At 36.3% G+C, this 22,996-nt stretch overlaps 2 protein-coding genes and 1 pseudogene across 2 annotated transcripts; all 3 read right to left on the bottom strand.

Annotated features, from left to right (window-relative positions):
* Nucleotides 1-11,419: 11,419 nt before the first annotated feature.
* Nucleotides 11,420-12,440, bottom strand: LOC141846910 (squamosa promoter-binding-like protein 10). The gene is made up of 2 exons (XM_074734938.1): nucleotides 11,926-12,440; nucleotides 11,420-11,579 (listed from the first exon to the last, which is right to left on the bottom strand). The coding sequence occupies exons 1-2, from the start codon at nucleotides 12,438-12,440 to the stop codon at nucleotides 11,420-11,422; spliced, it is 675 nt and encodes a 224-aa protein (XP_074591039.1).
* Nucleotides 12,441-13,193: 753 nt separating this feature from the next.
* On the bottom strand, nucleotides 13,194-15,474 carry LOC141846895 (uncharacterized; annotated as a pseudogene).
* Nucleotides 15,475-15,650: 176 nt separating this feature from the next.
* LOC141847176 (protein KAKU4-like) lies at nucleotides 15,651-21,880 on the bottom strand. The gene is given in 11 exon segments (XM_074735156.1): nucleotides 15,651-15,867; nucleotides 16,237-16,309; nucleotides 16,386-16,455; nucleotides 16,582-16,841; nucleotides 16,951-17,038; nucleotides 19,556-19,591; nucleotides 19,593-19,730; nucleotides 20,010-20,370; nucleotides 21,037-21,152; nucleotides 21,298-21,350; nucleotides 21,667-21,880. Coding segments are annotated over 11 exon segments (1,626 nt in total).
* Between the last annotated feature and the right edge of the window lie 1,116 nt (nucleotides 21,881-22,996).

Raw genomic sequence — 22,996 nt, 5'->3', positions numbered from 1 at the left:
AACTAAATATATTTAATAATTTTTTAATGAATAAGTTAAAAGATGAGATATATATACATATATATTACACACTAAGAACAGACCAGTACAAGAACTTTATCGCAATGTTGTTCACCAGGGATGGACCAAATTTAGAACATAAAAGTGATGACAAGTTTGTAACAATCTAATTTCCAGCAATGCTCGAAGCATTACAAAAATCTTGCTTCTTGCCTTTTCACCACCTGCACAAGAGAGCAAAAACAAGACATGCTCAGAATAAGCCATGCAGCTGCATCTTCGTGTTTCAATGCTATTTTTTTGATATTTTATCTTTTCTAACCCTTATTATTCAGCGGTTGGACTTGTCAACACCACCACCACCACCACTGCCTAAGGCAAAGTTTTCTCCTTGAGGGAACTCTACACTGCCAAATGGTTGAAATTGTGGTGTAACTGGAGGCGAGAGATTCTGTTGACCAGCAAACTGAAAGACTGGTGAAGCAGGCTGAACTTCCGGCACACCAAACACTGGTCCAGCTGGTGAAGTTCCTGGTTGGCCCAACTGTTGAAACATACTGTCTGCTGACTGGTTATTGTCTTCAATTTTCTCAATACTCATCTCATTGTCTCCAGCTGTGCTGACAACAACTGCTAAATTCTGCAAGCCAAATGTGGGATGTCTAGAACAGACTGATGAAGTACTAGCAGCAGAACTAAAAGAAGATGCTAAATTGGAAGACGAATTAAATATAAATGGTGTGGCAAATGGAAATCCAGAATTTTGAGAAGATGCGCTAGAAACAAAAAGACCAAAAGTAGGCAACGTTGGTGGTTTAGAATTCAAACCAAACAAATTAGAGATCGTTGCCAATGGAAAGGTAGTAGTAGCAGCAGCAGTACTGGGACTGGAAAAACCAGCATCCATGGAAAAAGATGAACTTGAGATGAAAGGATTAGAAATTGTTGTTCTAAAAAATGAGCTGCCCAAACTTGTTGAGGAAGAAATTTTCATTCCGATAGTTGAAGAGGGGATGAACGACTGGAACTGACTCGTCAAGCTGCTAGAAATAAGTGAGGTTCCACTTTGAACTTGAGTTGGAGGAGTTCGACCAAATCCAGTAACAATAACACTAAGGAAGGACTGTTGGCTGTTATCCAGTATCGAAGGAGCCAGTGTCTCTATGTTTAGATATAAAACTGAAAAGGTTGTTGCTTGCACCTGATATTGTTGTTGGTGCAATAGTTGGTTGGCTTCCACCAGCATGCAGAAACAAACTTGATACAAGAGAAGTGATTGCAAAGCTTGAAATACTGGGTGTTGCAGAAACAGTACAACCGCCAGCTCTGTGTTCAGATGTTGACAGGATTTGATTCACTAAATTGTCAGAGCTTCCACTTTCAACTTGAGTTGAAAGAGTTCCAGCAAACCCAGGGGAGTAGCATGTGGAGAGGTTTTGCCACCATTGTGCAGATCTGATGAGGCTAGATTATCAACTTTTGTTGAACTGAAATTAAACTTATTGTCACTTGTACCTAATAAAGTTGGTGAAAAAGTAGATTGGTTCACTCCAGCACTAGGAAACAGACTTGATACAGCAGCAGAATCATTTCCAAAGCTTGGGACTGTGGATGTTGCCATATCGAAGCTACTGTTAACTCTGTTCCCATATGTTAACTAGAATAGACTTGCTGAAGCAGAATTTTGTGAGGTTGGACTTTCAACTTGAGTTGCACAAGTTCCACCAAATCCAGTAACATTAACACTAGACAAGCTGTTGGCACTATTGTCTGGATACAATGAATCTAACTTATTAGACTTTGATGAAATGAAATTAAAATTGTTGCTTGCATCTGATAATGTTTTTGCAACAAGAGAAGATTGACTTCTACTATCTGGAGGAAGAGTTGATGCAGTAGTAGAACCGACTGCAGAATTGGAAAGACTAATTGCTGCTAAAACAGAGCCACTATCAGTGCTTCGAAATAGAGACACAACAGTTGATGTAGAGGATTTGCTTCTAAACTTAAAAAGTGTAGTGTTATCATGATCGAAACTATTTGAATTCACCAGTGATTCATTGTGAGGTTTTCCTTCCAAATTTGTATCATTAACTTCATTCAATGGTTGAGATGCCGAAGTGGAAGAAATGATCAAGGATGTAGATCCAAAGTCGAGTGTAGGAATGGTGGAAAATATACCTGCTACATATGACGTTGAATTATTGCTTAACCTGGTAGCAAGGAAAGTAATGCTATCAATCATTTCATAAACTGCCACCAGTGGAATAGCAGAAGATGGGTAAGACAAATTTAATTAAACCACAACAAAAGCTTCCATAGTGAGAAACACCAAAAAATATTTTAGCTTTTAAATACACAGTACCTGAAACAAAGGCAGGAAATTTAGCATATTAACTTGTGCATATCTTGTCTATACAAGTACTTCCTCGAATTTTCTGACCTATACTAAGAATTTAGTCCATTAGGTCTTAGTGTCCAACCATATGCTTGCTTCACTTTCTTTAAGAAACAAAAAAGGGAATAAAGGAATGCATTTTGGGATAGAAACATATATATTGTTCAAAGAATAACATTTACAATTTGCCCCTAGCAATAATTACATAACCAAAAAACAAAAATAGTTCCATACCTTGTGCCATGTTCTAGCGTAGAAGAGTGAGAATTGTCCTTTGTCATAGGTAAAGAAAATAAAGCTCTATTAGCTCCCATGGACGCTGAGGTAAACGAAGGAGTCATACCACGTTCTTTTTGTGGCACAAGCTTCTGAATTAAAAGTCATGCCATAGTAGGTGTTGGCGGTGGTTGAGAAGTAAAGGAAGAAGGCATGGAGGGAAAAGTAAAACCCTTGCTATACTCAGCAACAGAATCAATGGAAGGCTTTAGATCAGATGCCTTAGAGAATAAAGATGTTGAAGGAAAGTTTGCAAGCACACTTAGAGGAGATCCCTCAGTTCTTGTTGATGGGATAGCTTTATGCTGAGAAATATTCAACTCGTCTTCATGCTTGAGTTGAGATGAAGGATCCATCACTTTATCTTGAACAACAAAATGATGAAAAAAAATCTTAAATACAATTGGAAGGATAAAAAAACACCACTTAGATATGGAAATACATTACAATATTTTCAGCCATGACAGAAGAACTTCAATACCTCATATTCTCTTATCTGAAAGTTTACTTGTGATTCCCAAAAATTGCTTTGCAATTTGAGATTCCAGCATCAACATCATTATTACCATGTATGGTAGTAGCTGCAACACTAAATTAATATCATTAGCTGCATTTATATATTTGACTCCGAAAGAAGTTGATGCATCCTCCTTAAACACTCCAACCCTTCTTGATTATGAGATAAAGAATTAATAAAACCCTCAATAAGACAAACAAAAGTAGGTTTATATGCTTTTGAATTGTAAGAGAAGATCAATGAGAGCTTGGCATTTTGAAAATGAATGAATACCATCAGCAATTGTTACATCAAGGGAATTATCCTCTAGTTTGGGTGATTTTCTTGTTGGTGAAGGTGCTAACTCATGTAGTCTTTGCAAGATTTAGTTTTCCATCTTAGTTGATTGAGCTAAAGCAGGGGCAATATCACAGCTGGATCTTTTATTAAAAATACTTTCCTCGTGTCCATCTAAATAATTAAGTCTTTGATTTGGTGATGGATTATCTTGAAAATCTTTTTTAAATACAGTAGAGGTACAAGGTTCAATATTTCCAAGAAGAACTGAATGGATTATTCTTTTTGAAGAATTCAGACCGAGCTTTTGACGAACTCTTCGTATGAGACAAGTTCATCAAAATTTATCGTACGATGTTGAACTTCTTTGTTTCAACACCTACAGATAATGAGACAGTTCAAAATTTTTAAGTGATCACACATTATATCACAAAATTTAATGAACTAACGTTTTGCTCATGCAATCCTACCAAATGACATCTTAGCTTTCTAAACTTTTTAAGTGATCAAAATTTAATGAACTAACATTTTTAGTGATCACACATTATTCTTTTTTTCTAATTTTAGAAATCTTGTGGATATTATTTTTTTTTCAATTCTTAGCTTTAAATGACATGAAAATTTTCATAAGTTTTAAACTTTATTATAGTCTATTTTTTCACAAAATTAGCTACTACAATATCTAAAATGTAAATTGATTAACTTTGTTAAATAATTCATGATTAGGTGAGATAAATAAAGTGCATTTAACAATTCTACCTACCAGAGAATTAATGTAAAACAATGTGAAAAGATAAATGTCTTTTAGATATTTATCATGAATATACCATCATCCTCATTCAACAACAACAAATAGACTGTTTAGCCTAACAATTTAGGGGCAGTTAGATGGATCAAACATGACATTAAATTGGATAAAGGCTATGCGGTACCAAGACTAGTTACAACAATATACATCATCACAAAACAAAAAAGGTAACAGATTTAAGACCAGTAAATTACCTATCCCACTGTTTGATTGGCTCTTGATGTCTCAAAAGACAAGGACCCAACATAACCATCTTTGGAAGATCCCTCACCCTTAAATGACAGAAAAACTAAATTAGAAGAGAATATTAATCCTCAGAAATATTCAGGAGAGGGGATTTCATATGTAAGAAATAAATCTTTTCTCTATATCTAGACACATTATGCAGGCAGGAACATCACAAATATTAACATAAGAAGACCCTAACATTTTATAGATTGTAGATGCTTGAACATATCCTGAAGTGAAATAGTTATTTTCAGAAATCTCAACAGATACATGAGATAGAATGGGTGGCTTTTTGACCATTAAGGCTGAACTTTTTTGTTGAATTTAAATTACTTTGCACTTGTTTATATTGGTCGGTGGCTACCGGGAGGATGCAAACTGATATCAGATCGTCGAGGCTAGTATTCAATACTATCTCCATAAAATGATATTGCTCCGCTATAGGTGCTTACGAATAGCAGCAATTCGTTTTCCAAGATACAACGACGACATCTCGGAATAGTAGCACTTCAAATTTCGAGACCAGCGAACTTTTTCATAGGCTTTTTGGACTCCGAATGCATAAGATGAGATGAATGCTTCAAAGGATGAGTTGAATCGATGATTTGATGATATTTCCAACGTCTGGAGGGATCTATTTATACAAAGGAAAGAGGTAGAATACCTTTTGGTGAGTGGTTGTGACTGTTGGGCAGGATTGATCTAGGTCATTCGATCTGGAGGGTTGTAACCCTTCAGATATCCCTTTAATCTGCATCCGTCAGATCTGGAGGGTTGTAATCCTTTAGATCCCCTTTTATCATCAGTCGTCGGATCTGGATCCAATGATCCATTCGATTTGACGCTTCAGATCAAGTCTCATCACCAGCGGTCAGATCGCAAAGAGATCCAACGCTCCAGATCGCATCACATGCGATCCATCACACTTCTTTGATCAACGGTTGTCATCCGTTCGCCCAGTCGGCTATCCAGTCATCTCTGTCCCACGTGGATGTCACATAGGCACTGCCACTTCACATGTGAGACTGACACGTCACCCGAGTGTCACGTAGACACTGCCACATCCTCTGGAGCATAAATTTAAGGTCCTTAATGCTCCTCAAAGTGCGCCAACAAAGCGCTCATTGTGCACGTGCACGCGTGGCGGGCCGCGGGCTCGCAGGTGCAAGCACCAGCTCGCCCGTGAGAAGAGAGCACATGGACTTTTGTGTTAACTCCATTCACACAACAACATTAATAAGGAAGGGAAGTCCATCAAAATTTTCTAATGTGGGACTATTTCGCATGCACTTCCTTATATAATATTAATTAATAATTAATGTTATTCTGAGCTGACTTTGAACAATTAATTTCTCATTCATCTTCAATTGGTTTTGAGCATAGGTATGCACACATCTACCCTAATTTTCCCAAGTCATTAAACTCCTTTCTCACGCCGAACCCTAACTTGAGCGTCGGAGTGGCTTATTAGGATTCACTCCCCGGCATCATTCTAACTCTCTTTTTAAGTGCTTTTTAGGTTCTCTCATCTCTCCGGATGATTTTTCTCGAGGCGCGTGCACGTCGGCAAAGCCTTGAACCAGCGTTAGAACCATCCACGGTGTATTGACTGGAACATGTCATTGATATCGCATAGCCTTTATCCAATTTAATGTCATGTTTGATCCATCTAACTGCCCTTAAATTGTTAAGCTAAACAGTCTATTTGTTGTTGCTGAATGATGATGATGGTATATTCATGATAAATATCTAAAAAATATTTATCTTTTCCCATTATTTTACATTAATTCTCTGGTAGGTAGGATTGTTAAAGCACTTTTGTCAAATCTTTTATCTCACCTAATCATGAATTATTCAACAAAGTTAATCAATTTACATTTTAGATATTGTAGTAGTAATTTTGTGAAAAAATAGACTATAATAAAGTTTAAAACTTATTAAAATTTTCATGTCATTTAAACCTAAGAATTGAAAAAAAAAATTATCCATAAGATTTCTAAAATTACAAAAAAGAAATTTATGTTTAGATTATATTAGATGTTTGAAAGACAAAGGTGCAGATGAAATAATGAAGAGAAATAATGTTGCAAATTAGTTAATAACACTTTATGAAACATCTAACTTTGCATATTAAAATTAGGGTAAGTTTATGAATGACAGTTCTTATATTAGATTAAATGGCTTTTTAGCGAATAGATAAATTATTTTTATATGAATAAAGGTGAAGTCAATGTTTTTTAATGGTAAAGTAATTAAATTGATAAGTTACACTATGAAAATTTTTGAATGTCTTTTATTATTAATTTATTCTCTTTATTTTTTTATAAAATTATGTAATTATTAATAATTTTCTCACTTAGTCTAATTTGTTGGCCTAATATGGCCAATACATAACTTTTTTGAACTTTCAATATTAACAAGCAAGATAACATGTGCCTTGTAAGTCTTATGAGAACATTATATGCCACTTTAAAATGAAATGACAAATTATATGATACAACATACTTTATTTGGGTAGATAAATAAGTGAGCAAAATTAGAATAGTTTTCTATATGAGTAGATGATAACTATTAAATAAATTATTTTATAGTTATCAACATTTATTTTTTATTTGTATATATGATACTACAAAAGGATCATCAAAAGAGTCATGCACCTTTTAGAATAATCGACTCTTGTCATTAGTCTCAACAACTATTTTTTTATTTGACCCTAGTCTTGAGTAGGGGTGCAAATGAACCGAATTGAGAGCTGAATTGTATGAAAATATGATATTCGAGTTTGGGCTTGAAAAATATGTGATATTCGGATTCCATTCAAATCTTGAAAATACAAATGATTTTGGCTCGAGTTCGGTTCGAGTTGTTCAAACCTTGATTCAAGCAGAAACTCATTTACAGTAAGCTTACTATAAAAAAACTGGGTGATAGTTCAATTGTAGTAGCTATGGTTTCATAGCTGCTCCAACATGAATGTTAAATTTTAAATTTTAAGAGATCTTAACTTTTAACTCGGGTTGAACCATAGGACGTACAATATATCAAATCAAAGCTCGTTCAGATATCTTTGATTTGATATTTGTGCATTCCATGATTCAACTTGAGTCAAAAGTTATAGTCTCTTAAAATTTAAAATTTAACATTCATGTTGTAGCAGTTATGAAACCATAGTTGCTATAACTGAGCATATAGTAGCAGTTACAATTTCGTAGTTGCTACAATATAAATGTTAAATCCTAAATTTTGAGAGGTTATAACTCTTGACTCGGTTTGAACCACGAAACACAATATATCGAATGTCGAGACTTGCTAAATCAAGAAAAACATAACTCATAACTTACCTTTCAGGAAATGTTGAGACTTGCTAAATCAACAATAACATATTGAGAATAATTTTGTTAAAGCAACAGAGGAAGCAAAAATTAATTATAGGATTCGACTATAGCCATCAATCAAGTGCAGCAGATTTCTTATGAATCATGGTTTCTCATTTCATGGTCACAATGAATCTGAAAATTCAAGCAATCAAAGACTTTTTATTGAGCTATTACAATTTCTTACTGACAATAATGAAGAAGTTAAGAGAATTGTACTTCAAAATACCCCTGGGAATATGAAGTTGACTTCACCTAAAATTCAAAAAGATTTTGTGAGGGTTGTAGTATTTGAAACAACTAAAGCTATAATTAGAGAGCTTGGTGAGGGATTATTTTCAGTTCTTATTGATGAATCTCGTGATGTGTCTATAAAAGAGCACATGACTATTGTTTTGAGATTTGTGGATAAAAGTGGATATGTGGTTGAGCGATTTTTTGATCTTAAACATGTTATAAGTACTACTACAAAATCACTAAAAGAAGCACTTGATGATCTATTTTTGGCATATGGTTTGAGCATTTCGATGTTGCGAGGTCAAGGTTATGATGGAGCTAGCAATAGGTAAGGTGAGTATAATGGACTTGGCTCTCGTCTTAAAAGAGAATGAGTTTGCACATTATACTCATTGTTTTCCTCATCAACTTCAATTAGCTCTGGTGGTAATAGCGAGGAAACATGTACTTAGCTTGTTGTCGGACTTTTCAATTTAATTTTTGATATTGTTAATGTCGTTGGAGCCTCATGTAAGTGACAAGATATTTTATGAGAGTCACAAGTTGCTAGAATAATTGCTAGTCTAGAAAAGGAAGAAATCCTTAGTGGGCAGAGATTGAATTAAGAGATATCTCTCGTTCGTCCTAGTGATACACATTGGGAGTCACATTATAGAACTCTAAATGATTTCATTACGTTATTTACATCTATGGTTGATGGACTTGATGTAATGGTGAAAGAGGGCTTATTTTCGGATAAAAGTTTGAGGCATCTCATTTACTAGAGACAATCCAATCTTTTGAGTTTGTGATTATTCTTCATTTGATGCAATCATTATTGGGAATAACAAATGAGTTATCACAAGCTTTGCAGAGGAAAGATCAAGATATTAAGAATGCTATGAGATTAGTTGATATTTCTAAACAACGCCTTCAATTAATGAGGGATGTTGGTTGGAGTTCTTTGTTGGATGTGGCTTCCAATTTTTGTGGGAAATATTTTATTCATGTTCCCAATATGGATGATACTTTGTAGATCAAGGAAAATCATGACACAAAATTGAAGAGATGACAAATTTCTATCACTACCATGTTGAATTATTTAACACTGTCATTGATATGCAATTACATAAGCTAAATAATCGATTTAATGAGACCAACACTGAATTGTTGCTTTGTGTTGCATGCTTAAATCCATCTAATTCTTTTGCTTCTTTTGACAATCAAAAGTTGATTCGATTAGTTATATTTATTCTAAGAGATTTTTCTGATGTTAACCTTTTGGAACTCTCAAATCAACTCTAGAATTTCATCATAAATGTTCGCTCAAATATTAAAGTTTCAAATTTGAAGAGATTGAGTGGCATTACTTGGCTAATGGTGGAAAATAGAAGACATCTAGCATATCCATTGATTTACAAGCTTTTAACATTGACTTTGATTTTGCCGGTTGCATTTCCACACTGGAGAGAACTTTTTTAGCTATGAAGATTATGAAGAATCGACTTCACACTAGAATGGATGATCAATAGTTAAATGACTCTTTGGTGTCATATATTGAAAAAGAGATTTTTTTTAAAAAAATGATAATCCCAGTAGCCACATCTCTAGAATGGCCGGATGGAAGTTTTCCCACCGACCACCAGGTAAATCGAGAAGCGCATACGGCGGCCAATCCAGATGCCCAGCATCCTTTGATTGTGTTCCCCATTTAGAGAAAAATTCCTGCAAATACGCCGTAGCTGGGGATCGAACCGCGGGTCCTTGAGTTACAACCCGGATGTCCTATCGTTGTACCATTGCCCCGGGGACGAAAAAGAGATTTTTAATAACTTATCAATTGATTGTATCATAAATTATTATCAACAAATGAAAGACCATAAAGGTCAATTGTAACTCGCATTTGAATGGATGATAATGTTTTAACCTTTTTGCTCATCTTTTAATTGATATAAATTATACTTTATGATTTTATATGAATTGTACCTCTAAATAAAATTTCTAGGTCCTCCCCTGATAATACTCATACATTAACATTAATGTGGGTGCTCTTAGTAATTTTGAGTACATTCAAATAATTTTAATCAAAATTATAATTTTAAATGTTTTGAGGTATACAATACTTTTTTAATATATATATATATATTTTTAAATTGAGTGATCTAATAAAAATAAGGGATGTTTTCTACCTTAGTATAGTTATTACTTTGTAAAAAGACATAGATATATCTTTATATTTTAATTTTTTTATACTATATATATTGCACACCATGTGAGCACCTAGTATAAAATATATTTTTTAAAATTTTTATTTACTTTAATTTAAATATTAAACTCTAAATCCTAAATAATATATATATATATATATATTGATGTGTGTTTAAAGAGAATTTTTTTGTTGAAATTTTACTACCAATACTTGCTACTTATTCTATTTTCAAGTGAATTTTAAAAATATTTTATGTTCACATGATTAATTTGTAAAATATTTAATTAATGGTCAAGAGCACGATTAGTATCGATTACACCTCCTAAGTTAAAATCACATATTATGAAACCCCAACAAATCATATATTTATATCCTTAGGACAATTGTGAGAAAATTATTCTTTGTACTTAAAGAGATTTAGGGTAATTAAAGATCATCATTTGAAAAGAAGAAAAACAAGTAAATTTGATATTTAATTTAATAAAAATTTATTAATATATATATTAATTAAATGAATAAGTTTATATATATATATATATATATATATATATATATTTAATATTTATGAATAGATATTGTGAATAATATTTATAATTTTTTTATCAATATCATAAATAAATAAACAAGTTTATAATATGAAAGTTCATTAGATAAATTTTAACAATATAAAGTTTAGCTACTGATTGACATCCCTAAAGAAAAAAGAAAATGGAGTAGTGCTAGACTTGTGGCAGTGATCTAGGATGAAATTCATCTTCAAGAACAGTTAGAATTTAATCTACTACAGAAGATTCTGAATCAAAACTGCAGCTAATTCATGCATCAATTACATCAAATGAAGTCCGATTGGTCAAGGTGGAGGTGGCTTGACGATCCTGCTCCCATGGACATGGAAGCCTCATTCGGTGCAGAGCTCCAGATGTTCTGATGGTGCAAGAAGCGGCTCTTGCATTGATCTGCAAGAGAGGAGAAACACTGCTGCTGCTGCTGCAGCTGCCGGCGCCGCCGCCGCTGTGAGACCGCTACTTCATCCTTCAGGTGATCTCCCTGTCCAGTACTCATTCCACTTGTTCCTGCTAACGAAGCCAATAGCATGAGCATAGATCGATCGAGGGAATTAAAAAAAGTGAATTTTTAATTGCTTGCTTGGAGTAATCATGGAGGTTGAGCAATCTGCGTCATGTTTCGTCTGAGGCTTCCTCCTCCGGCGATTGTGGTCGGCCAAGCGCTTCCTGCAGCTCCGCTTGGCCTCATCGAACTCTGCAAGCACGTGAAACCTGGACACCATTCGCCGGAGAAGAATATATTATATAGGAGAAGAAACAAGGCATCCATCATCTCCATGAGAGGAATGTGGCCAAAGATTAAAGATCCTGTACACCTTTCTGTCTCTTTCCCTCGTGAAGGAAAAGAGAAGATTTCCATAAAGGGAAGCTTTTAATTCTAAGCTTTTAATTAGTAGGAGAAGACATTGGGAAGAACTTGCTGCAGGAAAGAACTGTGTTTTAAGTAAAGAAATCGTGGTTTCCTGCTGCTTTGAGATAATTTCAGAGATTACGCGCATGCGGAAATGATCAAAATTTGATTTTGAGTTGGATGATTTTCGAGCTTGATCTTGGTTACCTGCTGCATTGCTGGCAGAAGCGCTGCTGCAGGCCGTGGGCGATGACGACGGTGGCCTTGGAGTGGAAGTCGCAGACTTTGTGGCGGCGGTGGTAGTGCTTGGCGCCGGAGAGGTCGGACTTGCACCCCTCAGCTTGGCACTGGCAACGAGACGGCTGGTGGCTGGGCGACCACACGGCGGCGCCGCCGCCGCCGGAGGAGGAGGAAGAGAAGTAGGTCCGCTGGCCCAAATTGAGACCAATTTGGCCGGCGGCCCCCGCGACGTTGTCCTCCCTCTTCAGGAGAAGTCCCAGGGGAGAATAAGGATACTCGGCCGGCGGGAAGAAGCAGAGGCTGGTGCTCATGTCCTCCATGGTCGGATCTTGATGACAGAATAGGTAGCTTTGGAGGCCGGCGGCGGAGTTGACATCCCAAAGCTGCTCTTTTTTACTACCTCCGCTGCCTCCGATCTCAGAGAAAGACGCCATGGAAGCAGGGGCGAAGGAGGCATCCGAAGAACCCAACCCGTTCATCATCTTCCCATCAAATGGACAACAAGAAACGAAAGGAAAGCTGCTCAAGCCTGCAACTAAAGGTGTTATTTAAAGAAGAGAAGAAGAAGAGCGAGGGAGAGAGAGAGAGAGAGAAATAGAGAGAGAAAGGAGATTCTTCTTCTCTGCTCGGCTCGTAGCAATTGTACTACTCGTCCATTATTGCTACTGCAGCCGCCTGCAATCTGCAAAAGCTTCAACAAGTGGTGGGATTCTGAAAGCAATGCAGGGAGGAAGGTGGACTGAGAGCGCCACCATTGGAGGATAAGTGGAAGCTTTAAAGCAAGAATAACTAGAACTTTTAGAAGAACGATCAAGACGCCGCTCTTTCTCGATCCATGGCTTTTTTGCATGTAATCCTTGTCAGAAACGTCGATGGCGACGGAGGTACGAAGTAGGGAAGGTGAAGACTTTACTTTCTCTTCTTCTTTACAAGGCTCTGTGCTTTTGGACCTTTTTGATTCAAAATATTTGGTGGGACAATGGAATTATTGCTTTTTAACAGAAGATTTAGGTTTTAGGATATTGATTGTGTCAACTAAGAGATTTGAAGCAAATATGAACAATTGGAAGTCATGATCAAACACATTTCAAGATTGAGAGACAGGACAAATGTGACACTACAACAAATTATTCAGCACAAAGTATCTGCATGATTTCTTTGCTCCAGTTCATGCAAATCTGTATCAAAATACTATGAACTCCATTTACACATCAACAGATGCAAATCCCATTCCATCAATGATGGGATTTTCTGTCTTCTACCCTGAGGGCTAGCTTATTCACCAGCTGCTCAGGAAAAGATGAATCTCTATTCCTACTGTCAGCTACAAACTGATTGGCTTCCTCAAATCTTTTGGCTCAGCATCTTTGAACATCTCCATGCTCACATATCCGGCGATCAAGGTGTTGTAAGAGTGAAACTCCTTTAGTTATCATGTCTGTCAAAATCCTTAAGGCTTCACTCATGAGGCCTTGTTTGCAAAATCCATTAATCACAGTATTGTAAGACACCACATCAGGCTTCAACCCAGAGCTTTCGAGCTGTTTCAGCATGTCTTCTGCTGCCTGACATTCTCCATCTTTCACATACAGGTCCATCATACTGTTATAAGTGATGAGATCAGGTAGGAGCCCACTTGGATGAATCAGATTGACCCATTCTTTGCATAAATTGAGAGCATTGAATTAAGGATCACCAAATCAGGTTTGTAGCCATTCCTCTTCAGCTCCTCAAATGCCTTTTGCATAAGAATCCTAAGAATCAGTCAGCTAGGAAAAATTTTGCCATCATATACTTCTTGTTCAATCGCCTTTATAGCTTCAAGGTGTCTTCCTTTGCATAAGTTTGAAGCAACAAACAGTATGAAAGATCATTAGGCTTGAAGCCCTTCCTCTTCATATCTGATATGACAGATTCTGCAGCTACCCAATCACCCTTCCTGGCTATTGCATTCAAGAGTGCATTGTATGTTGTAGTGCAAGGAGTAAAGCCTGCCTGGACCATCTCATCATACATCCGCAAAGCATCGGTACCGGAACCACAACGACCATATGCAGCAATCATAGTGTTGAAGGTATCCCTGTCTGCTTCAACTCCTGATTTCTTCATCTCGGTGTACACTTGGCTTACATAATCCTCCATGCCCCTTTTACCACACATGGCTAACATTGTGTTCCATGTCACCCAACATATCCTCCATTCTTGATTTCCTTCCAAGCATTCCTAATATCGTATTGTAAGTACAAACGTTAGGAACACAACCGAATTTCTTCATCCTCTGAAACAGCATCAAAGCTTCATCCTCTTTTCCACCTTTGCCATACCCATTAATCACAGTGGTGTATGTAATAGAATTTGGCATAATTCCTTCCCTTGTTCATAAAAGCCAGCTCGAGCATAGGTTGCTACAAGCTCATTGTAGGTAACACCATCAGCTGGGCAGCCATTGTCTTCCATTTCCTTCAAGACTCAGTGCTGCTGGATAGTTTCCGGCCTTGCCATATGCCTGGAGTAGTGAATTGTAGGTGACAGTGCCAGGAACATAGCCCTGCAACTTCAATTGTTCGAAGAACTCCGAAGCCTCTGTTAATAACCCTTCCCTTCCACAGGCAGAAATCACTGTACTATAGGTGAACTCATCATAGCTCACTCTTCTGCTTTTCATCTCATCCAAAATCTCCAGAATTTTGCTCCAGGACTGTCCCTTGCGACCATACACATCGACAATCACATTGTATCTGGTTAAACAATGCAATTGCTTTGTCATACTTCCCTGCACGAGAGTAGCTATGAAGCAGAGTAGTGTAAGCACTGATATCAAGCCGGAATTCCTTCCAGAGGAATACAGTCAAACAGCTTTGCGGCGACCGAATGTTGCGAACTCTTCCCCAATACCCTGATCATCACCTCGATGGCTTGGGCGTCTAATCTGGATTCTTCAGCATAAGAACTGGACGCAGCCCATTCGAACAACGCGAGAGCTTTCTCCCAATTGCACAATACCTGGAGCGCCTTCAAGAGGCCAACCCAATCCATGCCAAAATCTCATCTTTTCTGGATTCAAGCAGCGAGATGACGTCGACGAGCGGCCACTCGATGATGGATCTCAGCAACGACTTGCCTGCGGCGGGGAGGAAGCCGAGGCGAGGGTCCTTCAGAAACCGAGCGCCACCTTTTTTAAAATTTTGACACCACTTATCCTACAAAAGAAAAAAAATAAAAAGAATTAACTATAAGACGCCAGACAGCCGCGTGTGCGGCGACCGAGACGATTTCTCGCGAGCGGACGAGGTCGAGGCAAGGCGCAAAGAGGGAAAGCTGGGATTTTTACTGTTTGATGGAGGGCGAAAGGTGGTTCTGGCCTCCTTGGCGAGGTGTTGGAGGATGGAGTCCAAAGGAAGGAAGGAAGGAAGGCGGCGGCGGCGGCGGAACAGGAAGGTTCAATTTCGGTTGAATTACGATCTTGGGGCTCTGGTTGGGAAGAGCAGGTCGGCTTGGGAATGGAGCTCCCTCCATTGGCGTGAAGACCAAGAGACTCAAGTGAAGTAGGATCAGTCTTTTGGGTCAAATATCATATAAATTATTTCCAATGTTTGCAAAAAAAAAAAAAAGATAATGTAAACAAATCTTCTGCTGCAACTTCTGATGATGATGAACAAATCTTCTGCAGCAACTGGAGCTGTACAAAGGGATCAATGTTCCAATGTTCTTCCTCCTTTTGATCTTGCAGCTACTTTTATCTTCAACCCTCCATGAGATTGTCTACCTGTGGAGCTACTTGGCGGATTAACAGGGTTGGCAGCAGCAGCAGTATCAGATGAAGTCTGGGGCTCCTCTTTAATGGCAGTTTTTGAACTGGGACGTTTCTTCAATCTTGCGCATGGAAATCTAGGCAATGCAAGCACTGGACTGGACCAAGTTGAAGCTTTGTTAGTTTAATGAGGGCCGTGATAAGTTGAAGGCAAACAAGGCTTTTCCACCAGAAGCAAGAACCACTTTAAAGAATCTTCTTTCATGAGATCAATAACATTCTCATTGTTCATGGTAAACAGCTCAAGATTAATCAAACTCGAAACTATTTAGCCATATTTAACCTCTTGACAGAAGTCAAGCAAAACATTGACAAAAACCTTTCTATGTCTATGGCCATGAACAACCCTGGTATTTTCAAAGATTCATATTTAAAGAAAATGTCTGATTTTACTCCATCCTTGTGGAAACGATCCAGTAATAATTTATAAAATTTTCATCAAATCTTAAGGACTAAAAATTACTGACCCTTTTTCAGATTTGATGACTTCAACTGCAGTAGCTGGTTGTTCAGAATAAAGAACGTATTGCTTATTATTTCCTGCAAAGAAAGAAAATGTATTGTTTATGCATTAAGCGATTATCGATCTGGGAAATCTGGAAATATATTGCATTACCATCTTTCTCAATTTCTGAGCTTCCCATGACTTTGAGATGCTGTGTAGCCATCAAAGTTTCTCGAATGCCCTTCAAATATGTAACACGATTACTTCACTTGCATGAAACAATATCTACACTTGTCTAAAGTCGAATGACAAAAAATTTACATGATAAGATAATCAAAATATCCTTGAGTAACATGGGTTGGCGAACCTGTTTGTCATCTGGCATGTCGTTGATAGGATCAAGGAAAAATGAGCAACCTCCAACTCTGGGATCAGTAGGCTCTAGAGCAGTTGAGTTTGAGGTGTGAGTTAATATTGTCTCGCTAGCCATGTTCATATCTGTGGCATTGTTCACTGGAAGTGGCTTTACATGCTCATTTGTTCTTTCATTAGATTGCCTAATGGCAATAGTTGCATTTTCATCTTCAGCGTGCAACGCCAATGCCTTAGGCAAAGTTGAGCATGGACCTAATCCAGCAGTAGTTGTTAGTGAACCATTTGAAATATGATGGATGCGTATAACAGGTTGAGCTATTTCATCTGATTCTTATGAGACTACAAATTTTTGTAAGAAAACCTGATAATAAGTTGTATGTAGATTTTGGTCGTACTCTTCGGTTTTGGTCAACTTTTTTGCCTGTTGTAGATGTAAGGTAGTTCCTTTTCTGAGTAGAAAATAGAGACAAAAGCCACACATCAAATGAAATTTGAGCTAAAATTGGTGTTAGATGGCAAAGACACTAAACAATTTTCTTAAAAAAGACTGAATACTAAACGAGAAGAATAAAAAATAGCAAAAAGACTCCCTATATTTTCCCTTCATAGGAAATGAGTGGAACTGCACTTCTCAATTTTGGATCCTTGTGGAGATTTATCTTGCTGCCCAAAATTCTAATATTGATGAATGAGGATGAAAAAAAATTTATACTAGACTGAAGATGATTAATACAGATCCCATCCCCTTTATGGACTGTCAATAAGACCAAATTCTTTATAAGCAATGACCTACCTTAAACAACTTTAACAAATATTCTAACTGAAAAAATTAAAGAAAACCCTAAATTTATCCCTAAATCTAAGACTACATCATTCTCCTTGACCAATGGGAACTCAATTCAAGGCGAATTGTTAGAACTTCCTTTGGTTGTCGTTTCCAAGCACAAGTAGTGATTGCCACATAAAATATGATATTCTTTTTGGGGACCTCTCGAACAGGAAAGAAAGTGGTTAATCTTTATCTTTGTTTTATAACTATTCCTTTTTGGTCATTCCTTTTAATAAGTCAGGAAATACTATCTTTCATCAAGAGGTGAAAATAGTCTTTGTAGCTTCCCTGTGATAAAGTCAAATGCAAAGATGAAGGTTTAAATTACTCAATAATTTCACACACTCTCTACAACAACAATCAAGCTTTATCCCACTAAGTGGGGTCAGTTATATGAATCCTCCTATACCATTAGGCTCTATCCTCTATATTATCATCTATTTTAAAATAAATTTTTTTCTATTTTATTTTTACTAACCAAGTTTTCTTTGGTTTTCCTCTTCCTCATTTAATATGTACATTTGTCATAGTTTCATATCGTCTAACTAGAGCATTTATTGGTCTCTAAATAAATGTTCATACCATCTTAAATGCATTTCTCAAAGTTTTCCCTCAATAAGCATAATCTCAATTTTCTCTCTAATGTTCTTAGTTCTTATCATGTTCATCCTGGTATATCCACACATCCATCTTAACATTCTCATCTCTAAGACTCTCATCTTCTACTTGTGTGCTCGAGTCATAGCCTAATATTCAACTTCATATAACATAGCAAGTCTGACCGCTATTTTATAAAACTTTCCCTTAAATTTTAATTTCAAACACTCTCTAGTTTGAAAATTAAACTAATATTTAAATAAGTTGGTAAGTTAAATAAATATAAAATAGAATCAATTTTTCTTATAATAATAATGAATGTCAATGCCTTCATAGGACTTCTTAAGGGATTTTCTAGGTTTAATGAATGCATAGATGTGTTAATACATCAATATGTGTATATTAATCATTACTTAATTCAATTCTTCCTGTATGAATATGTAGTGTATCAATATGTGTTTCTCTTATTCACATGATAAATCAATTAGAGGTAGGCAAAGGAACCAAATCAATATGTTGCTAAGTTTTAAACCCCAAAAGTTACTATAAATGGACACAATTGCAAATGTCTTAGTAGAATAATTATAAGCAATTTTATCATTTTTTAATCCTATCTTATCCCTTTATTCTTATAATTTTGTTGGTCCTTTTAAGCACTTAAGTTAGTGTAACAATCGTAGACTTAGATCATAGCTGAGGGGCATGTGTCAAACACTATGAGTTGTCAAAGAGTTTTGTAGAAAACTCAAGGTTAGCTGAGGAGATTTTTAGGAGAATCAAATAAAAGTTTGATAAGGGGTCATTTAAGTGAAGGATCATAAGGACTTTTTAGAAGGATTAAGTCAAGAACTTTTGCTTGAGTAGGAGATTGTTCGAGAAGATTAGGTAAAAAATTGTTAGGGGTTCCTTAGGTAGTTGAGTAAAGGGTGGCTAGGTGACCCCTAAGAAGGCTCAAGAAAAGGTTATCAAGGAGCTTTTTAACATGAGGTTCTTTGATGATCATACCATTAAGGGGCTTACCTAAGGAATCATTGAAGGACCATTTTAGGTTAAGTTATCAAAAAATTTAGGAGAGTCCTTTAAAGTCAAATAATAATCATTAGGGAGATCTTTTAGAATTTTTGTTCATCGAGGGACCCCTCAAGGTAAGTCGCCAAGGGAATCTTCTATGATTAGGTCATCAATGGAGTCCTTTAAGGTAAGTCATTAGAAGAGTCCTTAAAGTCAAATTATTAGAGAGATCTTGTACACTTTCTACACAGGATTTTCCTGAGTTTGATTCGAACTAGAGGCTTTCAATGTTGTCTTTAATTTTGGTTCACTAAAGGAGTATTGTTTTGGGTTGTCAAAAGCATTATGCATTTGTCTTTTAAAATTCGGTGGAACATATTTTTGCATAAATTTTCTTTTTATTTAATGCCAACGTGTGATGAATTTTGCGCTTATCATGTAATGTAATGGTTTAAAAATAAAACTAATTAACAGAAAAAGATGTGTACATTTTCTTTTGTAATATGGAAAAATAACTTGCTCAAAGTACCTTGGATGATGGCGAAGGATGATAAGATGTTGAATTAAGTTCTATCATTGCACGAACTCATTCCTCTTGATGGTGTGGTTTTGTACATACTTGTATCTATATTTTCAGACTGACAAGCTGGCAAGGATCTCATATATGATTTGGCAACATCCACCGGGCATAAACCTTCAAGATCCTAAAGGTGATAGGAATGTTTGTCAGACTGGCATTATGATCATTAAGTATTAAAAACAGGCATTGTTAAACAACTTGAGTATATTTTCTACACTCTCATTAAGGCAATAATACCTAATTCTAAGGAATTAACCATTATGGAGAACAAACTATCAAATAAATACAAGCTCAAATAATAAATATGTTATTTAGCATGGATAACAATCCAACAAAGACTTGTAAAAACTTACGATGCATAAGCATATTGTAAAAAATTAGAACGGTGGGCAATTGAACATACAGATTGAAGCATATCCATATGCAGAGTAGAAGGCCTGTGATCAAAAGCAGTTTTTGAGCTCGATGAAGACCTTTTTGACTCAAGCCATCTGTTAACTTTCCTAATGGCTGAATCTGGGAATGTGTCATCTTCTTGACAAGTGCAAGATGTAGGAGAAAGGGATTTCAGAACAGAAGGTGAATATGTACTCTTTGGCAGATCTCCAGAAGGATGCAATGGCTGATAAGATTGTGGGTAAGTAATGTCCTTGCTAACAACCATGTCAGACATGTCTTTTGGTAAACGACACGGATCAACTTCTGCAGAATGATCATCCACAACTCGTGATTCGATTGTCTTTATTAGTTTGTTGCACTCATCCCTGCTGGACAATACAAAACAAAAGAAAAGAAAAGGGAAATGCACATAAGTCTGAAGCATAACAGCTCAAGTTGACAATTGACGGTTCTAAGTTTTAATAAACAAAAAGAACATAGGCATTGAATTGTTAGTTGAAATTTTCTTGTAGTATCGTCATTAGGAAGATAAACTTCTGAATGATTTTAGCAAGTAAAAAACAACAAATAGCAGACTAAATGAATATGAGAAGAAGCTTCAAAAAATTTTATGAGAAGATGTCTTTTATAGATTGCAAACTGTAGACAAAGAAAGTATCTCTTTCGTTTTACCATGAAATGAGTTTGTTCTTTTGTCTTTTACTAATACACATTTATGTTTTTCATATGAATAACTATCACAACAAGGTTAGCAAATTTTTACCCCTAAATTCAATTGAAGAATAGCATGAGAATAAGTAGGAATTATTTTGTTTTTCTTTTGCTTGATGCACTAACATAGAGAAATCAAATGCAGATTGGCAATATAAAACCATGTTGGAATCTTGAAGAGGCCATCCATATAGAGGAAAATTAGTCGAAAGTTCTTGGATGAACCTATAGGAGGCTACATAAAAAAAGATGAATATTTAGATGGAAAATTAAAGGAAATTCATATTAACAGAATAAATAGAACCATCCACTACAATTACCTAGTAAACGTTTCTTGCAGTAGCAGTTGCTCTATCGCAGATTTGCTCCCAACTTCTTTGAGAATAACAATGGAACCCTCCATCGAGTCATTGACTAAATATGATGTTTTTAGTTTCTGAAAATATGCACAAGTGACTTCTTAACATCTACCAGCAATGTTAATCAGATTCATATCAACAGTAGATTGTTCAGCATTAGCAACATTCTCCTACTTCTTTTTAAAATGAAAAAAAAACTAAAAAAACAGATGAGGGATCTACATCATTTAGTTGTTCACTTTGTCGTAGATCCAGAGAAACATTTTCATCTTCATCTGCAATATCAATTTAAGAATTCAAATGCTCAATAACAGAAGTCCTGATAAAAGGAGTAAGAAAAGAACTAATAAATGTCCGATAGTAGGAAACACTTCATAACTAAGAGACAATATAAAAAGCAAAAAGGGAAGGGGTTTGTCAAATTGGATCCCGTTGATCTTCTAAGATTCAAATTCGCAATCACAAAAGAAAATTCCTGCAATAATAATCTACGAATTTCCCATGCAAGATAACAACTTTGCCACATTAACGTGCTCAGTACCATTTTTTTTAGTTTCAGAAATGAAAACTAGAAAAAAAAGGGTACTTTACTCGAATTCCCATCGGTCTCCTCTTCCAAGGAGCAGCAATAAGAGGAGGATGACGCGGAATCGGAGCCGAAGACAGAAGAGACGAGTTTCCCCGCTCCATAGACGATATTGGCGAGCCATCCACCGCCAGCATTTCCAGGCGGTGCGGCGTGAGGAGACGGGGGAGGAGGCGGCGTTTCCTCCGGCCGGCGACGGTGGCCGAAGAGGGAGGACATAGAAGGAGAGGCGGAAGAATCCAGAAGAGGAAATGCCGCGCGAGCACCGCCCGTTCGCTTCCCCCGCGGTGGAAGCCCGATGCTTTCTCTCGCGGGATGAGCAGCCGTGACGTCACCAAATCGTCCTATTCTTACTTTTTATGAAATGGACGTTTTATTTTATTTTATTTAAAACATCAAATGTAATCTTAAACAATTATAATAATTAAGACATATTTTATTACAATATTATTAATATAAAATAATGTTATATCAAAATATTTTTATTAATATAATTAAAATTATTTCAACTCACTTAAAATCATTTAAAAATAATTATATATTTTGATATAATAATACAGAGCAATTTTAGTTTAGGATGGAAAATATGTCCAGGGTTATTTTGATATTTAATAAAAAAATACCTTTTTAATGAAAATTATAATTAACAAGGGTGCCATTTTTTATTTTTATCAATTTTTTCCCATTTCAATCATTTTTACTATTTTAGCTTAAATTTGTATGGGTAAATATGTTGATGCTTAGTTAAATAAGAGTATATGTGGAGGGTCAGGTCTTTAACTTGATCAACATAGATTCTATAAGACATGTCAATTATCGAGTTGACTTGATTAGTCATGTCATCAACCTCCCTGAGGAGTCTTTTCGACAAAAATTGACTCCTCATTCTTTCCCATAAAGACTGATTCCTTAGTCTTCTTTATGAAAATCGACTCTTCAATTTTTCCGACAAAGGTTGACTCCCCAATTTTCCCATGAACATTGACTCCTCAGTCTTTCCCATGAAAGCTAACTCTCCAGCCTTTTCCATGAAGACCGATTCTTCAATCTTCCTAACAAAGGCAGACCATTCAGTCTTCCATACAAAGGTTGACTCCCCTCTCTAATCTTTTCTATGAAGGCTGACTGTTTAATCTTTCCCACTTAAGCCGACTCCCTAATCTTCCCCATAAAGTCGACTCCCCATGCAGTCAGCTCAGTCCTACCGAATCGACACTCTTGCTTATCTCCTCTTGACCCCACAGATCCAACACCATTGTCCTAGTCGACTCAGCTCTACCGACTCAAACGGTTGACCCAACCAACCCAAGATGAGAGGCTTATCCATTTAGCTCA

This window comes from Curcuma longa, chromosome 16, assembly GCF_044706935.1.
Source record: "Curcuma longa cultivar G26 ecotype Majalengka, Jawa Barat chromosome 16, ITB_CL_G26_1.1, whole genome shotgun sequence".
Lineage (NCBI taxonomy): Eukaryota > Viridiplantae > Streptophyta > Magnoliopsida > Zingiberales > Zingiberaceae > Curcuma > Curcuma longa.
This window is presented reverse-complemented; position numbering and strand designations above follow the sequence as displayed.

Bases quoted from the DNA above. Each gene is read 5' to 3' on its own strand.
- LOC141846910 (XM_074734938.1), bottom strand. From the start codon at position 12,440: ATGATGAACGGGTTGGGTTCTTCGGATGCCTCCTTCGCCCCTGCTTCC. The intron at 11,580-11,925 runs GTAACCAAGATC...AATGGTGTCCAG, and splicing joins TTCTGCCAGCAATGCAGCAG to GTTTCACGTGCTTGCAGAGT.